This window comes from Gastrolobium bilobum, unplaced genomic scaffold, assembly GCF_033153095.1.
Source record: "Gastrolobium bilobum isolate Gb01-03AN ecotype WA unplaced genomic scaffold, APGP_CSIRO_Gbil_v1 utg31888, whole genome shotgun sequence".
NCBI lineage: Eukaryota > Viridiplantae > Streptophyta > Magnoliopsida > Fabales > Fabaceae > Gastrolobium > Gastrolobium bilobum.
In genome coordinates this window covers 35,378-52,855 of record NW_026898389.1, presented here as the reverse complement: position 1 = coordinate 52,855, position 17,478 = coordinate 35,378, and the positions used below count along the sequence as shown (strand labels likewise).

The 17,478-nt window shown below is 38.1% G+C and overlaps 1 protein-coding gene across 3 annotated transcripts; it reads left to right on the top strand.

The window, feature by feature from the left end:
• Window positions 1-8,885: 8,885 nt before the first annotated feature.
• Window positions 8,886-15,996, top strand: LOC133315666 (V-type proton ATPase subunit c''2). Of its 3 annotated transcripts, XM_061517333.1 has the most exons (5): window positions 8,905-9,072; window positions 9,203-9,501; window positions 9,592-9,669; window positions 15,255-15,425; window positions 15,537-15,996. In XM_061517333.1, exons 2-5 carry the CDS (start codon window positions 9,377-9,379, stop codon window positions 15,703-15,705), a joined length of 543 nt encoding a protein of 180 aa, XP_061373317.1. In that variant the 5' UTR covers window positions 8,905-9,072; window positions 9,203-9,376; the 3' UTR covers window positions 15,706-15,996. The 3 variants fall into 3 exon arrangements, with proteins under 3 accessions (XP_061373316.1, XP_061373315.1, XP_061373317.1); XM_061517332.1 differs by having other exon boundaries at window positions 8,886-8,925; window positions 15,255-15,996; XM_061517331.1 differs by having other exon boundaries at window positions 8,888-9,072; window positions 15,255-15,996.
• Window positions 15,997-17,478: the final 1,482 nt, after the last annotated feature.

Here is a 17,478-nt window from a genome sequence, read left to right as displayed (position 1 = left end):
AGTCATTCTCCAGTGCAAACCCCTTCACAGCTGAAGAAATTAAGGTACTGGATGATCTGGAGCTCGGTGGCCTGAAGTTGTTTGGGTTAACGAAATCATTACGTTTGTTGAAGCGTAAGTATCTTCGTTCTCTTGATGAAGCTGCTGCGTCCCGGGAAGAAAAAGCAAAAACTGTTGCCGAGTTACTCAAAGTGAAAGAAGATTTTTCATCGATGAAGGAAAAATATATCCAAAGTTCGTCTGACTTGGGAAAGGCACAAGCATCCTTAACACAAATTCGAAGCGATCATGAGAAGCTTCAATATCTCCATGCCTGCAACAGCAAGAGTTTGAGTGATTTCAAAATCACGTATGAGAGGGCAGAGGGGGAAATGAAGTTAGCACAGGACAAATTGACGGAAGCCATGACCCAGTTCAGTGAAGCTCAGGATGAAGCTCAACTCTACCGGGGTGAACTTGAAAAATCCATCACTGGTTCCTTTTACAATGCATTAAGCCAAGTGCAAATTCTGAACCCATATTTGCTTTTGAATGTGGTTGGCCTAAGCCCTCGTGCCTATGTTGTTGATGGCCGAATCATGTTTCCAGCGGCCTCCTCCCCTTCCCGTGTTGCGGTTTCACAATCCGAGAAAGTTGCTGCCGTTGAGGATGGTGATGAGGCTACCAACCAACCTGCAAAGGAAGTTGAATCGACCAACCAATCCGGCAAGGAGGTTGTGGTGCTAGAAGATCTTCCTGTCAACCCGACGAAATGAAGGGCCGGAATGCCGGTTGTATTTGTAACTTGTTGGGATCCTTTGGGTCCCTTTTTGATTTATTATGAATATTGCCGGTTTTACCTCGGTTTTAATTTTGTTTCCTAGACATACAACTTCGTGTTTGAATATCTTGCTTTATGATATGTCGTTTTGCATCTCCTGATTCCGAATTCACCGTAGATGCATTTATCTAGGTAGTTGATTTGTCAGAATCGAGCATGTCGTTGCAGTAATGCCTTTGCTTAGGCAACTCTTTTTTGTTTTATCGAATGATATAACTTTGGCATACGCATAAGCCCCTTTATGAGGTAGCATTCCCCTTCATACCCGGATTTGTCCCAAGCTTTAGGAATTCCTAAGTGGTCGATTTTCAAATCCGAGTTATATAGATATACTTCACCTTCGTACTTGATGAGTGATACACCAAGGTTGCATTATTTTTCACTACTTTTTGGGTGAAATGTTCATCCCAATTTGTTGTCGTAAACTCGTGCATCATACGAGTTTTTGTTTCATGACCTGGCCGAGGTCAAAGCATCGTACATATTCCTCTTTATGTCAATTCGATGACGCATGTTTGTTTAACTTACTTATTCTGGTAAGCTTGCATATGTAATGGGCCTTGTCTTTTGACTTAGCCATTTAATTGAATTTGAATGTCATAACTCAATTTATCTAAGGTAAAAAAAATAATGTTAAAGTGAATAGTGACCCTAGGATTTGTACCTCGGATTTAGTATTGATATATCAAAGATAGACAAGAAAAATTCCTCATTTATTGATATCAAATTGCGAATTACATGAATTTGCCGGCATATTCGGCTTTTAATCAAACCCCTAGTAGAGGAAAGAAAAATTGCATTTTGAAATATTTAAGCGGAGGAAGCAGATTTAGCTGTAGTATGTCTTCAGCTTATCTGCATTCCAGGTCCGCTTAACTTCTTTGCCTTCAACTGTCTCCAAAATGTAAGCTCCTTTTCCGAGTTTTTCTCTAACTTGGTATGGTCCTTCCCAATTTGCAGCTAGCTTTCCATCTCTGGCATTCTTGTTGCCAATATCTGCTCTCCTGAGTACCAAGTCATTCTTTTCAAAATTCCTTGGTCTCACTTTCTTATTATACTTTGCTACAGTTTTTTGTTTGGCCATCATATTCCGGCAGTGAATAGTGACCCTAGCTTCATCCACAAGGTCTAATTCTTCAATAAGCATTCTACTGTTCTGTTGTTCACCTTGTTCAAGACTATTCAGTCTTCTCCAGGAGGGTTCTCCAATCTCCACCGGGATCAAGGCTTCACATCCATACGTTAGTCTATAAGGGGTTTCTCCAGTTGCAGTTTGGGTGCTAGTTCTGTAACCCCACAAGACAAAGTATAGCTGGTAAACCTAGCTTTCTTTTGCAGCAAACATTCGTTTTCTGAGACCCTCCACAATCACTTTGTTGGCCGCTTCGGCCTGCCCATTCGACTGTGGGTGCTCCACAGATGCGAAACGATGTGTGATGTGTAGGTCTTTCATTAGCTGCTGGAATTTCTTATCAGCAAACTGCGTTCCGTTATCAGTAACCACCTCGGCTGGGATTCCGAATCTCGAAACAATATTTCGTTCAAAGAACCTTTGCACTCTAGCCGAGGTGATCGTGGTGACTGCTTCTGCTTCTATCCACTTTGTGAAGTAATCCACAGCCACGATCAACCACTTGAGTTGTCCTTCAGCAGCTTTAAAAGGTCCTAGCAGATCCATTCCCCATTTGAAGAAGGGCCAAGGGGCCGAGATAGATTTCAGTTCTTCCGGTGGTGAAAGGATCAACTTGCCGTGCTTCTGACAGCTATCACATTTCTTGACATGCTCTTTAGAATCTGCCCCCATGGTCGGCCAGTTAATGTTACAGCAAATATTCTTGGCTCCCATCATATTTCGATAAACGTGCCGAGTCAAAGTCCTCTGGGAAGACTTACCAAAGCGGGTAAACTGACCAGGCTCTACCCGCAGCGTGAGATCCTCAAGCTCTCCATCAGGTTCGGGTCTCGGCATTACTTCTTCTCTCATATCGAGTTCAACCATGTTGACCAGCTTCTTAGATTGCTGAGGAATTAGATTCCTACCGGTTTTATCCCCTGAGTGAATTCGGGGTGGGCTCGAACGTCCCCCTTCATTTTCTTTGACAGTATCAAAGTAACAACCCCTGGATTCCTTCTGATCTCCACAAACAGTGATTATTTCATTCTTGTTGCTCACCATTTTTAACTTCTGGTGTTTTGTAGAAACCAGCATGTCCCACTGATGTATGGTCGGCCTTCCCAGGATTATATTGTATTCTGAAGGGAAGTCAGCCACTATGAACCTAACTCGTTCTGATCTGAACACTTCTTTTGTTCCCAGGGTTAACCTGAGATCAATGTAACCTTTAGGAGGCGTATGTTCTCCGTTAAAGGCTACCAACGTCGTTTTGCAAGGTTTGAGGTCCTCTTCATCCAGGTTCATCTTTTTAAAAGCATCCCAGAGTATGATGTCAGCACAACTTCCTGCATCCACTAAAATCTTCCTAACCCGGCAATTCACTAGGGTCCCCGCAATCACCAGTCCGTCAACATGACCCGGCAACACCCCGCGCATGTCCTCCTTAGTAAAGTGTAAAAGAGGTGGATCTGGCTTGGTTGGGTCTTTTTTGAACTTGGGACGATCTCGAATAGAGAGTACCTCTTTCAAGTACTTTCTTCTAGCACTTACAGTATCTCCTCCACCCCCCAAAGCGCCACTAATTACATTAGAATCAAACTCCGCTTCTGGGAATTCGTCATAGTTGGAATCATTTTTTTGATTCTTATCCTGTTTGTTCTTCTTTTCAGTAACGGGGCTTTTGCTTCGATTCCTGTTTCCCAACTTCCTTTTGTTCTTTTTGGAACCTTGAGTTTTTATTACATATTGACGCAATCTACTGTCTCTTACAAACTTCTCCACCGCATCTCGGAGATCCCATCACTGATCAATTGTGTGGCATGGCCCATCATGAAAGGCGCAGTATTTGGACTTATCTAATCCTCCTCTGTCAAATATGGGACGAGGTCTCTCCACCTTTTTCATCTCTGTCGTGGCTACTTCTCTCCAGATTTGAGAATGCGACGCATTCAAAGGTGTATACTTATCATACCTTCCAATGTGGTCTCTCATGTCCGGGATTCGTTGGCGTTGATCTTTCTTCTTGCTGTCAACTCGTTCCTTTCCCTTCGGGGGTGGGCTCCTCATTCTCGGGCTTGCTCTGTTGCCTTCGTCAGATTGCGCGTTTGCAATCTCCATTTGCTCTAGTTCAAGATATTTCTTCGAACGAGTTCTAAACTCCTCCAGTGTCTTTACTGGGTCTTTATAGACCGACTTGGCGAGTCTGGATCCACCATCCAGACCTGCGACAATGAGGTGGACGTGGACATTCTCTTGCAACCCTGGGACCTGCAATGCAGCGTCCTTGAACCGGTTAAGGTATTTTTGGAGGGTTTCTCCAGGTTGCTGTCGTACCTTTCCAAGAGCGAACTCGGACTTTGGATGCTTCTTGCTGGTTGCAAAGTTCAATAGGAACTTCTGTCCGAACTCCTCAAAGGATCCGATGGAATTAGCAGGCAGGGTTGAAAACCATGCCTGTGCTGCCCCAGTTAATGTTACAGCAAATATTCGGGATATAAGAGGTTCATCAATTCCTCGAATATACATGTCCGTGTCAAAGGCATCTATGTGCACCTGCGGATCTTGGCTCCCATCATATTTCGGTAAACGTGCCGAGTCAAAGTCCTCTGGGAAGACAACGTTTAATATTTCAGTAATGAATGGGCTGTTATTATACTGCCCCCTGCTGTACTTCCTCCTATATCCGCCAAGTTCTACTCGCCCTCAGATGTTTTGAGGATCCTGTTGATACTGAGCTCTAACCCGGTCCTCCTGACCGTCAGCATGTGCTTGATGGTTTTTTGCATCTTGGCCATCAGCGACCTAGTATCCCTGGTTTACTAGGTTACCAGGGTTTTCTGCATGAGGAACTTGGTACGATTGAACCGAGTTCCTAGGTCCTTCTCGGCCTTCAAAATTGGCTATTCTTAGCGTAGTTCGCCTTGTTAATCGCCGCTCCAGGTCTTGCATCCCTCTGGTATTTTCCTCTCGAATAGCCCTGAAATCCTGTTGCCGTTGCAAGTTAGTACGGGTTTCCAGCGCTGCTATTCGTTCCATAATTGCGTTTAACGCGTTGTTGGCCAACCGAGTATCCGGATCGGCCGATTGAGCGATGCGCGCAACCAGATCGCCAGGATGTTGGGCAGGGTTGCTCCTTATCGGAGCTACGTTCGCTGCAGCTCCCCCATTTCGACGTACCAGCGTCGAAGCGGTGTCTGAAACATCGTCTTCGACCTGGACGTGGTCGTAATCCACGTTGTTTCCGATCTGATTGTGAGGCTGATTTATCTCCTCAATGACTGGATCCAACGACTGATTCTGGTTTGGGGGTGGCTGCTGGCTACTGCTCCTCGTCTGGATTGCCATCCCTTATCAGATTTGGTGGGAACTTCATATTCAAATTCAAAGAAAATAATTCCCCACAGACGACGCCAATGTTCTGTCCTTGAGACAGAGATGTCTAGCCCAGCTAGGCTAGTACGTTAATATTGGATCTGATGCTCTCTCCAAGGTATCTACGAGGGAGATACCATTGAGTCAAGGAGATCACTGTGCACAGAATATTATAACGGCGTTAGCCAATGGGGTGTGTGTGCACAGTGACAACATAACAATAAGAGAGAGAATGTGTGTACCTTTAGGGTTTGCCCTTGTATTTATAGAGGTTACCTGTAGGTAGTGTGGATGGGCCTTTAGTCCCTACCATGAGGGTCCGGCCCTGATAGCTATGCTGTCACATTAAGATTAGTATGATTGATTAGCATCAATCCATATCTTGGATTGCCCCTTGTTGGACTTGCTACTTAATGGGCCCATTATACGGGTCCATAACAGTTACAGTTTTTAAAACTTGTTTTACAGAACAAGCCTTACAAAACGAGTTTTTTTGTTTTTTTATCTGAAAACTAAAAAATTGTTTTTAAAAACAGTAATCAAACAGAGTCTAAGTTTCTGTTATTGGTTGTCCAATTGGAGCCTTCTAGAAGAGTACTTCAAATCATCAATTAATGGTACTGTTGAGCTCACTTTTGTACCTTTGTGTTAATAATACCACTATTCCATTGAGACAAAACGACATGCTGTTTTGAACGGATTAAGGGGGTGTTTGGTATGGGTTTTTGGTAAGGATACTCAGGCAAGGAGAAATGGATTTTGAACTTGACTGCGTTTGGTAGGAGAGTTAACAAAATTTAGGTAGGAGAATCCTTTGCCCAGCCAAAGCGTTTTGTTTGCAAAATTTCTGTGGAAGCACTGTTCCAGAAAACCATATTGTGGGTGGTATTTTGGGTTTGCTGGGGAAAGAAAAAATTGAACGCCAATTTGCTAATCAAATTGTCCCTGGTCTACTATTGAAAGTGTCTTTCAACTCTCTTTCCTCAGAAGTCGTACGTCTCCAACATCAGACGTTTTCAGCAGGAAGCACAAAATATCCTCCAATGGGTCTACTGTTCTTGTGTCTCGATTGAAACAGAGCTATGAAGATAACAATGAGGTAGAAGGACGAAACAACCTAGAAACCCTATATTACGAGGAGAAATGAAGTTTAAGACAGAGACTACCTTTTGGTTTTGCCAACCTACAATCTCACTTGTCTTGTGCTCATGATAGCATAGCTGTGACTGATTGGTGTGCAAATAAAATTACTCTTGTTCAAACATTGCTGTTCCAAATGAAAGACCCACAGACGATTATGTTTGGCAAGGGTTAATCTTTCATTTCTTCATATTCAAATATTTTACAAGGGTTATTTCTGTCATTTCAACCCATTTTTCCATCAATATTTTACCTTCAACCAAACATAGGCTCAGAGAATTTAACTCAATTTTCCTGGTGATATTTTTACTTATCAAACAACTATTACCAAAATCATTTTCCCACCATATGCCTAGTAATTGTATTTTTCTGGTAATTTTTTTTTCTCCTCTACCAAACGTCCCCTAAGAGAATGCCACTCCACAACGTGGAGCCGTAAGTAAGGTGTAAGTGAACGAGACGATTTATTAGCTACCATGGTAGTTAAAATTGGAATTTTATCTAAAATCGGAAGGAGGATAAAAAAATCATAAAACTTAAAATCCTAACGAAAAAAAATTATAAAAACGTAAAAGCATTTGGAATTTTGATGAAATCTTTTTGATTAAAAAAAATCATAAAAGCGCAAATTTAAATTGGGATTTTAAATACCATATTAACTATTACTGCCCAACCTATATCAAGTCAAATCTAACGCAATATATTTGATAAGATAGAATAAATTCAGATTATATATATATATTTTTTATAAAAAATAGGTTATAGGTTTAATTTTACAAAACTAACCAATAAATAAAGTAAAATAAAAATAATTTTAATATTATTATTACACAAAAAAGTAAAATAATTTATTTAAATAATTTTATATAATAAAATAATATTAATTTAATTCTTTTTAATTTTGAAAACTTAATAAATTTAAATAAAGAGATGAATATCTCCTAACCTTAAAATCATGTTATTTTGGGGTTTAAAATAAAAATTAAAGAGTATTTTAGTAAAATACATGATATAATAGGAAAGTAAAATTCTTAAAATATATATATTTTTTATTCTAAACCCTAAAATGATATTAAAATATAGAGTAAATACCTTTTTTGCTCCTTAGCAAATTTCAGGAAGACCGTTTTAGTCTCTAGCAAATAAAAAGGCCCATTGTGGTCCCTAAGAAATTCAAAATGAACCCATTTAGTTGAAATCGTGGTCCCTCTCAAATTCAAAAAAACCCATATTAGTCTCTAAAAGGACCAAAATAGGTCCATTTTGAATTTCTTGGGGACCGCGATGAGCCTTTTTATTTGCTAGGGACTAAAGCGGGCGTCGTAAAATTTGCTGAAGACCAAAAATGGTATTTACTCTAAAATATATGATGTTAATGAATATATTTTAATTTTTAAATATATGCAAGAAGAAATCATAATTTAACTAATATCAAATTAATACATCAGGCCAAAATTAAAATATCTTAAATAAAATTACTATATTTAAACCAAAATCTAACCCAACACAACATATTTATGATGTTACTATAAAGGTCCGTTTGGTAGGGGGATACATTTTAGATTCTTAAGAAATTCATATTGAGAATCTTAATTACCTATGTTTTTGGCAATCTTAATTACTTATGTTTGGTACATGGATTCTTAAAATTTTCATGAAAAAAATGAGATTTCTGGGATTTAAAATTATGAATATGAATTCTATGAAATAGTATTGCAAGTAGGGGTGTTCATCAACCGATCCAAACCAATTCAAACTGCGAAAACCGAACCGAAAAACCGATAACCGAAAACCGAAAAATCGGAAACCGAAAAAAACCGCAAATTTTAATTGGATTGGATCGGTTTTCGGATGGGTTGATGAAAACCGATTCAATCCAAACCGATCCAATATATTAATTATCCTCTACCTACTTGTCATTTTTTCAATCATAGCCCAAACCTAAGAAAAAACTTAGTCACGTCTCATCAACTATAGTATTGTTTACTGATAGTTTTGTATTTCAAAAAAATAAAATTACAAAGCCAATATATACAAAAGATATTATTTGCACAATAATCATGAAACTAATTTTAGGATATTCAAAAAATCGAAAATCGATTCAATCCAAACCGAAAAAAATTGAATTGGATCGGATCGGATTTGAAAAAAAATCTAAACCGAATGGATGATTACATGATCAAACCGAAGGGATTGGATCGGATGAGTTTTGCTTCCAAAACCGATCCAATTCAGACCGCGAACACCCCTAATTGCAAGTAAGCATTTTTGGATTCCCACCGGGTGGAAAAATATTATATAATTTATGGAACATAAATAATCGTGTTTTAATATTTTCATGACTATAATACCTCTCTTGTTAAAGCCCTAACCGTGATACTCCATGCTGCTCCGCTTCGATGACCCAACTTCGGTCCCAACATTATTGAATCGACAACGGCGATTTTTGCTGAAGACAATTTCGTGGTTGCACCAAATGGTAATAGCGTGGTTCTGAAGATGATTTGGGATTGCTCTGATTTGTGAACAAAATTGGTTTCAGAACTGTCAAATTTGTTTGGAAAGTTTGGGGTTGATCTCAAACAACGCATTTCAATCATTTTGTGGCATATCAATTTTTTTCAGGGTTAGTTTTATAAAATTAATCTATATTCCCAAAAATAATTGTCGATTAACCAAATATAAAATTAAAAAACTTAAACAAATATTTATGAGAATATTTTAAGCTATTTCCTAACTTTCTCAAAATATTACAGGAATCGTTATTCCCATAAAAAAAAAAAAGAATTTCTCTCTTCCAAACGCTCCTTAATAGCCTAAAGATCATCATTTGATTTGATAGTAGCAAGGGGCACGGCGTTTTGTGCTGTTTGTTTCTCTCTGTGGCTCTGAGTTCCGATCACAATCGTTTCGTTCGCAACACAAATATCATGTCTAGCTCTGTAGTGGCGCATTCCAGCTCTTGGGCTTTGGCACTCGTCAAGATCTCCCCTTATACCTTCTCCGCCATCGGCATCGCCGTCGCTATCGGCGTCTCCGTCCTCGGTGCTGCCTGGTACGCCTTTCATTTCCTATCTTCCGTTTCCGTTTCCGTTTCTATTTCCATTCTTCTCATATTCGAATTCGCTTCAATTAACACATGAAGGGGGATTTACATAACCGGTAGTAGCTTGATCGGTGCTGCAATCAAAGCTCCCCGAATTACTTCCAAGAATCTCATTAGGTAAAATTACTAATCAAACTCACCGCAACTCAATTTTCATGCTTTTACACGCTCTCCACCTTTTTTTAATTTTATTTTTTAATTTTCCACTGGACTATTTATTTTTGGATTTTAGATAGGGAACACGCATTGTTTAATTTTGCTTGGATTGAGGAGTAGAATTTGGACATGTCTTCTTAGTGTGAGAAAGGTTATGATAAGATCTTTAAAATTGAGGAATAAATCTAGAACTGCTTTTTTGTGAATGACTTTTACTGGATCTATATGCGAATATATTACTTTGCCGGTGGCTTGGTGTTCATTTGTTTTGGGGATTCAGGATTTGTTAATAGAAAAATTATGTTACCTATGATTTTAGCTTAGTGCGAAGTGATTTTACTATGTATTGGGCATTAGTTTATTTCTAATAATCAATGATAATCTTTCTTTCTCGTCGATAATAAATTTATCATATAATCTGATGGGTATATCATTGTCCACTTTTAGGCATGAGGCCTACTCTATTATTACATATGTATGTAATATTTGAAAAAAAAAAAAGAAGAAGAAGAAAAGGAAAGAGAGTAGAAAGTTTCTTTCAGCAAGTTTCATTCTCCATTGAAACCCCCTCCTCCCTTTTTGTGTCAGATATAAAAGTTGAAGGATTAATACTGATGGTTTGCAACCAAATTAAGGGAAATGTTTTGAATTTTATTATTATTTTTTTGTTTTTATTGACTTCAGCTTAGAATGCACATATGCACATTATGCTGGGTGGGTATTTAGTATAGATCCCTTTTTGAAGTCAATGTGGAATGAAGTTTTTACTCAAAGTGGTATATAGATGTGTCCCGTGAGGGTGAAGTATATTGATATAGGGGTATCCATTGTAGCAATGGTAGAGACCAAGGCACTAGTGGAGCTTCCCATGTATGTGCTCAAAGGGGGAGTGTGTGTGAGTGACAACATATGAGAGGAGTAGGGAAGAAGAAGCCCCTCTCTCCAAGTGTGAGAGGGGTATTTAGAGAGGAGAGTCCTCTCTTGCAGGGGGGCTTGAGTTGGTCAGCCCATGAACTGTCTCATCAAGCTGTCCCCTGTCAGTGTACAGGGGCAGCAGTGCAGGAAGAGGGAGATGTCCCAGTGGAGTGCCTCTATTGCTTGCCATGGGTGCCCTCTAGAATGTTCTAGCATGTGGGCTTTGAGAGGTTGGGCCCATCTGGTGGGCCTAATGTAAGTTGTATCCAGAACAGGAGCCCCCTAGCTTGGTAGCTTGAAGGAGTCAAGGTGCCAAGATATATAGCAGCATAGGCTGGATACCCGTAGTGTGTAGTGTTTTAAGCAGGATATAATGTAACCGATCAGTAATACGTCGGCCTTCATGAGTTGTTTATTTGTTGTCGTCGAGTATGAGTTGTCTGATTGGCGATGCTTGAGTACTTCAAGAGAATCTTCTATTTATGGCTTGCAATTGTGCTGAACTTTGTTGTCTTCGAAGATGCGTCTTGTTGTTGAGGAAGGTCTTGAAATGTTGTTGAAGTAGTAATAATTTAATTGTAAGAATAAGCCGGCGAGCCCATGTTGAATCAAGTACCCTGTAGATGTTGGCAACTGGAACAAGAATGTCTTGACCGTATGATAATAATAAAATAACGTCGACAGGATTGCAGATCCGAGCTTCGTGAGATAATTAAAGTAGTAGATGAGATCTTCCGGAGAGGATGATGTGTTCCAAAATAGAGAGTGATGGAGATTCTCACGATAAATATATATACTCCCGTCTTCAGAAATTCCTTCTTCAGCAATAAAACTCGTTGGTGATATTAATGCATGATAAATAACGCCCATGTGGAACCAAGCAGCCTGGAGATTTTAACAGCTGGAATAAAGATGTCTTGTCCGTATGATAATAATAATACTCGCTGAATGTATGATAAATATATATGCTCCCTTCTTCAAAAATAAACTTGCTGGTGACAAATAATGTTGTAGATAAAAGCTTCTGGAGAGAATAATGCGTTCCAAGAGAGAAAGATGCTGGTAGTTTTCATAGATGATAGATATGTATGCTCCCTTCTTCAGAAATAAAACTAGCTGGTGATATGAGTGTGTGATAAAATATGCTCAGTGACTTGGGTCTTTGATGTTTGGTTGCTCCGATTTATACGTCGCTCTACGATCATGACCTGCAATAGCTAAAATAATAGCATTTAAGTGACAATAAAAACGTGCCTAGATGGGACGTTGGCTAGGCGTCATCTATTTATGACTTTTGCCGAGGGGCGGCACATCCCGGACTATGTTTGCCGAGGGGCGGCACATCCCGGACTTTGTTTGCCGAGGGGTAGCGCATCCCGGACTTTGTTTGCCGAGGGGTAGCACATCCCGGACTTTGTAACTAATTACCGGGAATATGAGTCGTCTCGCCCTACGTAATTAATTACCGGGAGTGAGAGCTGTCCCGACCTTCGTAAATAATTACCGGGCGTGAGAACCGTCCCGGCTTTCGTAAACATTACCGGGCGTGAGAACCATCCCGGCCTTCGTAAAAGAATTACCGGGCGTGAGAACCATCTCGACCTTCGTAAATAATTCCCGGGCGTGAGAATCGTCCCGGCCTTCGTAAATAATTACTGGGCGTGAAAAATGTCCCGGCCTTCGTAAACATTACCGGGTGTGAGAACCCTCTCGGCCTTCGTAAAAGAATTACCGGGCGTGAGAACCATCCCGACCTTCGTAAATATTACCGGGCATGAGAACCGTCCCGGTCTTCGTAAATACTTACCGGGCGTGAGAACCGTCCCGGCCTTCGTAAATATTACTGGGCATGAGAACCCTCCCGGCCTTCGTAAAAGAATTACCGCAACTCATATGAAATTTATGGTCATACGAAATTGATAATGATGCTGTTGGAAAGAGACATATATAATGATGTTGAAAATAAAACCTGATAGTGTGAGTCTCGCTGGACACCCTGGTGTGTAAATGTTGATTTGATAATTTGTAGTATGTTAATGAATGTTGATCTTCCTCGTGAGCTGCTTCATGTTGGGCGAGTGTGGATCACGAAGATGATGCCAAAGGGAAGTTCCCAGGATCATTCAATTATGCGCTTCCCAAAAATCATGTACACGTGAGTTGCTAGAAGTGTTCCTTTTGAAGAGAATAAATTTTAGGCATACACGAAGTGATTTTACTATGTATTGGGCATTAGTTTATTTCTAATAATCAATGATAATCTTTCTTTCTCGTGGATAATAAATTTATCATATAATCTGATGGGTATATCATTGTCCACTTTTAGGCATGAGGCCCGCTCTATTATTACATATGTATGTAATATTTGAAAAAAAAAAAAAAGAAGAAAAGGAAAGAGAGTAGAAAGTTTCTTTCAGCAAGTTTCATTCTCCAAACCCCCTCCTCCCTTTTTGTGTCAGATATAAAAGTTGAAGGATTAATACTGATGGTTTGAAACCAAATTAAGGGAAATGTTTTGAATTTTATTATTATTTTTTTGTTTTTATTGACTTCAGCTTAGAATGCACATATGCACATTATGCTGGGTGGGTATTTAGTATAGATCCCTTTTCGAAGTCAATGTGGAATGAAGTTTAACTACCCAACTTTGGTACAAGCTTCAGTAATAGTATGAAAAGACTTACTACTGAGTGGCTTGTAATTGTATTCCTGGTATCTTCCATATCAATTTACGTTCACACTACCTCACTGGCTCTTGGGTTTAATGTGATTCAATCTCAATGTGGGTGTACCAGAGGCATTTATAGGCTACTTATTACAGAAATGCCCAGGCCACTACTGAGGTGTTTGTAATGTTCGGCCACTTGTAGGATCAATGATTGTCCTCACAAACCAACACAAGACTTTTCAGCATGTTTTGTCCTCACTCACACACTTCCTGAGAAACTTCCCATGATGTCATCCATCTCAAAGTTGCTCCAAGTCAAGACTATGAAGTTCTTAAGTTATAGGCCATCGAAAAGTAGATGCATTTTGTTAGTATGGGTAGTACATATTAATTCCTTTAAGCTATTCTCATCTGTACAGTCCATACCTGCACAGTCTCTGGATCCCTCTCGTTCGGGTGTTGATTTGATTCATTCATGTATCCCTCCTACTAGAAGCCTGCTAGGAGCTGCTCTTTGTCCGTATCTTATTTACATCGGCGATCACTCTTTGCCCTCGTTTGCACCTGAGATGTTACAGTGTCTCTCAAGGCTTTTCTATATCATTGAAAAAATGTTTGAAAAGGTTTACATGACTTATGGAACCCTATATCAAACTTAGTTTGCCTACTAACAATTACTTTGGTCCATTTGTTTTTTTAAGTAAAATAAATTGATATTAAAATATGTTATCTGTAGAATTTGGCTTCCTGAAAAACATTTTCAGGTTAGACTCAGAAAATATTTTCATCCATAACATTTTTACAGAAAATGATGCATTTTCCTAAAATTTTATTTTCTTGTTTGGTTTGTTTAAAGGTTTTTGATAAAGCCCAATGACTTCTGTTAGGAAGCCACCTAAAGTGCACGTGTACCATAGGAGGTGGAACAGGGGATCACGCCCATTGTGAGTTCAGGCTGCGTGAGTGGGAATTTGGCGGGAAAAGCGGTTACAACAGCTTTGAGGGTGAGTGGGGCCACTAGAGGAGAAGGAGGTGTGTGAGGAGGTATCAAAAGAATTGTAGAGAGAAGTTTGGGAGAGACTAGAACCTCTCGAATGCACTAGGTTATTTGTACTTTCATTTTTTTTTCATTTTCTGTCTCTGTAATTCATCATATACAATCTGATATCACTTTGATATCATATTATAGCAGAATATACCAGTTCTTATTTACTTGCGTGATTCCTCTCAACATCGTCATTTGATCCTTGTAGCTAATTTGACCCAGTGGTTAACCATAGAAGGTTTGATTGTAGGTTTTACTTTTGATGCTTTGTTCAAAGGGGGGGATGTCTTGTAAATTATAGCAATTAACTAGGAGATTATTCTCCTTTGACTGTTAAGGAAAATGTTTTCTAAAAAATGCTTTTCTGCAGCAAACGGAAGATGTTTTCTGGAGAACATTTTCCACACCAAACACAAGAAAGTACGGAATGATTGTTCTCTAAAATTGCATACACTCTATGTACGAGTCTTGAGGAGATTAAATAGCTTAATGCTTTGTTGAAAAAAGTAGAAGCTGAATGATATTTATGGCATGTAACAATCATCGACTCCTTTGTATGTGAGAGGGGGAAAGATAGAGAGTGTATAGGTGTTTTTTTTTTTTTTTTTTTTTTACCCCTCTTCATTTGGCTTTAAATACAATGATCAATTGATCGTACAACAAAGGTTCATTTTTTCGAATCAATGAAGTTAAATAGTAATTTAAGGTTGTCAATCCCTGTATTTAATGTGAATTTCTGATTTGTCTTCCTGAATGTCTGATCTTAAGGTTGTTCTATTTGTGTGCTATGAATTTTAATGTTCCTTTTATATGTATTATCTACATAAAGTATCCTGGTGCTGCTGATATAGTTTCAATTCCAAATATAAACATTTGTGCCACTTGACAATATGGTTCTTAATGTTTGTGGTATTTCAGTGTAATCTTCTGTGAAGCTGTTGCTATATATGGTGTAATTGTGGCTATTATTCTACAAACAAAATTAGAAAGTGTTCCACCATCAAGTATCTATGCACCAGAGTCTCTTAGAGCTGGATATGCTATCTTTGCTTCTGGAATTATCGTGGGCTTCGCAAATCTTGTTTGTGGGTGTGTATTTTTTTTACCTGCCTCCCCGTTGCAGGAAATTCTCCTGTCGAATGGAGGGAGACCTTTTCCTGCTATTACATATCCAATTTTTTTTTTTTTTTTTTCTTGCAGGTTGTGTGTAGGAATAATTGGAAGCAGCTGTGCATTGTCTGATGCTCAGAACTCCTCTCTCTTTGTGAAAATTCTTGTGATTGAGATCTTTGGTAGTGCACTTGGGCTATTTGGAGTTATTGTTGGTATTATTATGTCAGCTCAAGCAACATGGCCCTCAAAAGTTTAGTTTGCCTTATATCAGTGTGGGAATGCAATTATGGTACAGCGCTATATGTTTTCTGTTTCCCGTTTGTAGGAATGTAAAATCCAGTTTGATAGCTTGCCTACATTACCACTTTAGGCTACATCATTTATCAATGAGTTGTTAGCAGTTCTTGCGTATCATCAGATTTATCAGTCTGTTGGTTGAAATTCAATGTTTTTGGAGGACTAAATCTTCAGTGTTTATTCATTTATCAATAAAAAATGTGAATTTAGTTGGGCTTGTGAATAAAGTCAACAAGTAGTTTTTGTTGAAATCCGGGTTCTCTATTTGTGTTCAAGAGATGTGCTAGTGAAGTTCATTTCTTCTCGGTTAGAATTTCAAGATCCACGTTCATATTTGATACTGCATTGAATTTGTGATCAACTGGGAGGAGTCTGAAATTATGAATGTTGAGTAGCAAAAAAAAAAAAAAAAAAAACTTTGTTAAAGCTCGTTCATATGAAATAAGAATAAGTTGGCATTACTATTATTATTTATTACATAATGCGTGTGAGCTTATTTCATTTTAGGTCTCACCAAATGGTTTATCTGCGATTTGTTTTGTAACTTAAGTGGAAGAATTAGTTCTAAAAAGATAGTTATTAAGAAGGTTCATCTACAAATATTTTAAGAGAATGTTTGTCTGAATAGTATTATTAAAATGATTTCTTGATGCCGCACTAAACAAAGACGGATAAATTATTATCCTATAGTATTTTGAATTGTAAATAAGTACAAGTTTTTAATATTTATATCTATTAGTAAATATTCTGAAAGGTATTTTAGGGCAAATTGCCATTGCATCCAAGTTTGTACTTAGTCTTTACGTGATTGATTAATTAATTTTAATAGAACTGGCGTTAATAGAACTAATTTGGTGCCTGCATTATATTCTATTCCATTTCTTTCGTTTTCATTGATCCAAATATAAGCTAAAAGAACCAAATGTCATTTAATATAACTATCACATTTAAATTGTGCTTATTTTATTAGAAAGTATATTTATATAGAAACATGATATCTGTAGTTTCTAACATCTTTATGATAAAATAATTAATTTTTATAAGAAATACATATTTTTATGATGAAGATTTTATCATAAAGTATGTTTATGATTTGTTACTAGCATTTTTTTTTTGGCACTAGTATCTTTGTTTAAATAGTAGAGTAAATATTCTTTTTGTTCCCTAACAAAAAATACGGTCCCCATTTTAGTCCCTTACAAAAATAAATTAGTCAATTAGTCCCTAACAAATTTAAAGTTGACCCATTTAGTTGAAATCGTGGTCTCTCACAAATTCAAAAAAGACCCATATTAGTCCCACAAAAAGACTAAAATGGGTTCACTTTGAATTTGTTAGGGACTAACTGACTAATTTATTTTTGTAAGGGACTAAAGTAGGGATCGTATGAGATCCAAATTCCTTCATTTTATTATTTGTTTGTTGCCAATTCATACGTCTAAGCCCCTCACATTTAGACCCTGCATGTGATAAAATAAATAAATATATAAACAAACAAACAAACAAAGTGATAAATATGTTGCAAAATTTTATTTTATAATTCAATCAAATTTTAGGAATGATTACAGATCATACCAAATAATATTAAAATATAAACTTACTCATATAAATTGATGTTTGTCATTGATCCATATATCATCATTTTATTGATTACAGTGTGAAACTATACTAGTATACTATATATATCTCATTAAGCAAGTCAAGTGCTCTTGAAACACTTCACTTGTTGAGA

What these genes read in the sequence shown, in the direction of transcription:
- LOC133315666 (XM_061517332.1), top strand. Translation starts at nt 9,377, where the DNA reads ATGTCTAGCTCTGTAGTGGCGCATTCCAGCTCTTGGGCTTTGGCACTC. An exon ending in TCCGTCCTCGGTGCTGCCTG is followed by an intron (nt 9,502 to 9,591) that starts GTACGCCTTTCA and finishes TAACACATGAAG; the next exon opens with GGGGATTTACATAACCGGTA. An exon ending in ACTTCCAAGAATCTCATTAG is followed by an intron (nt 9,670 to 15,254) that starts GTAAAATTACTA and finishes GTGGTATTTCAG; the next exon opens with TGTAATCTTCTGTGAAGCTG.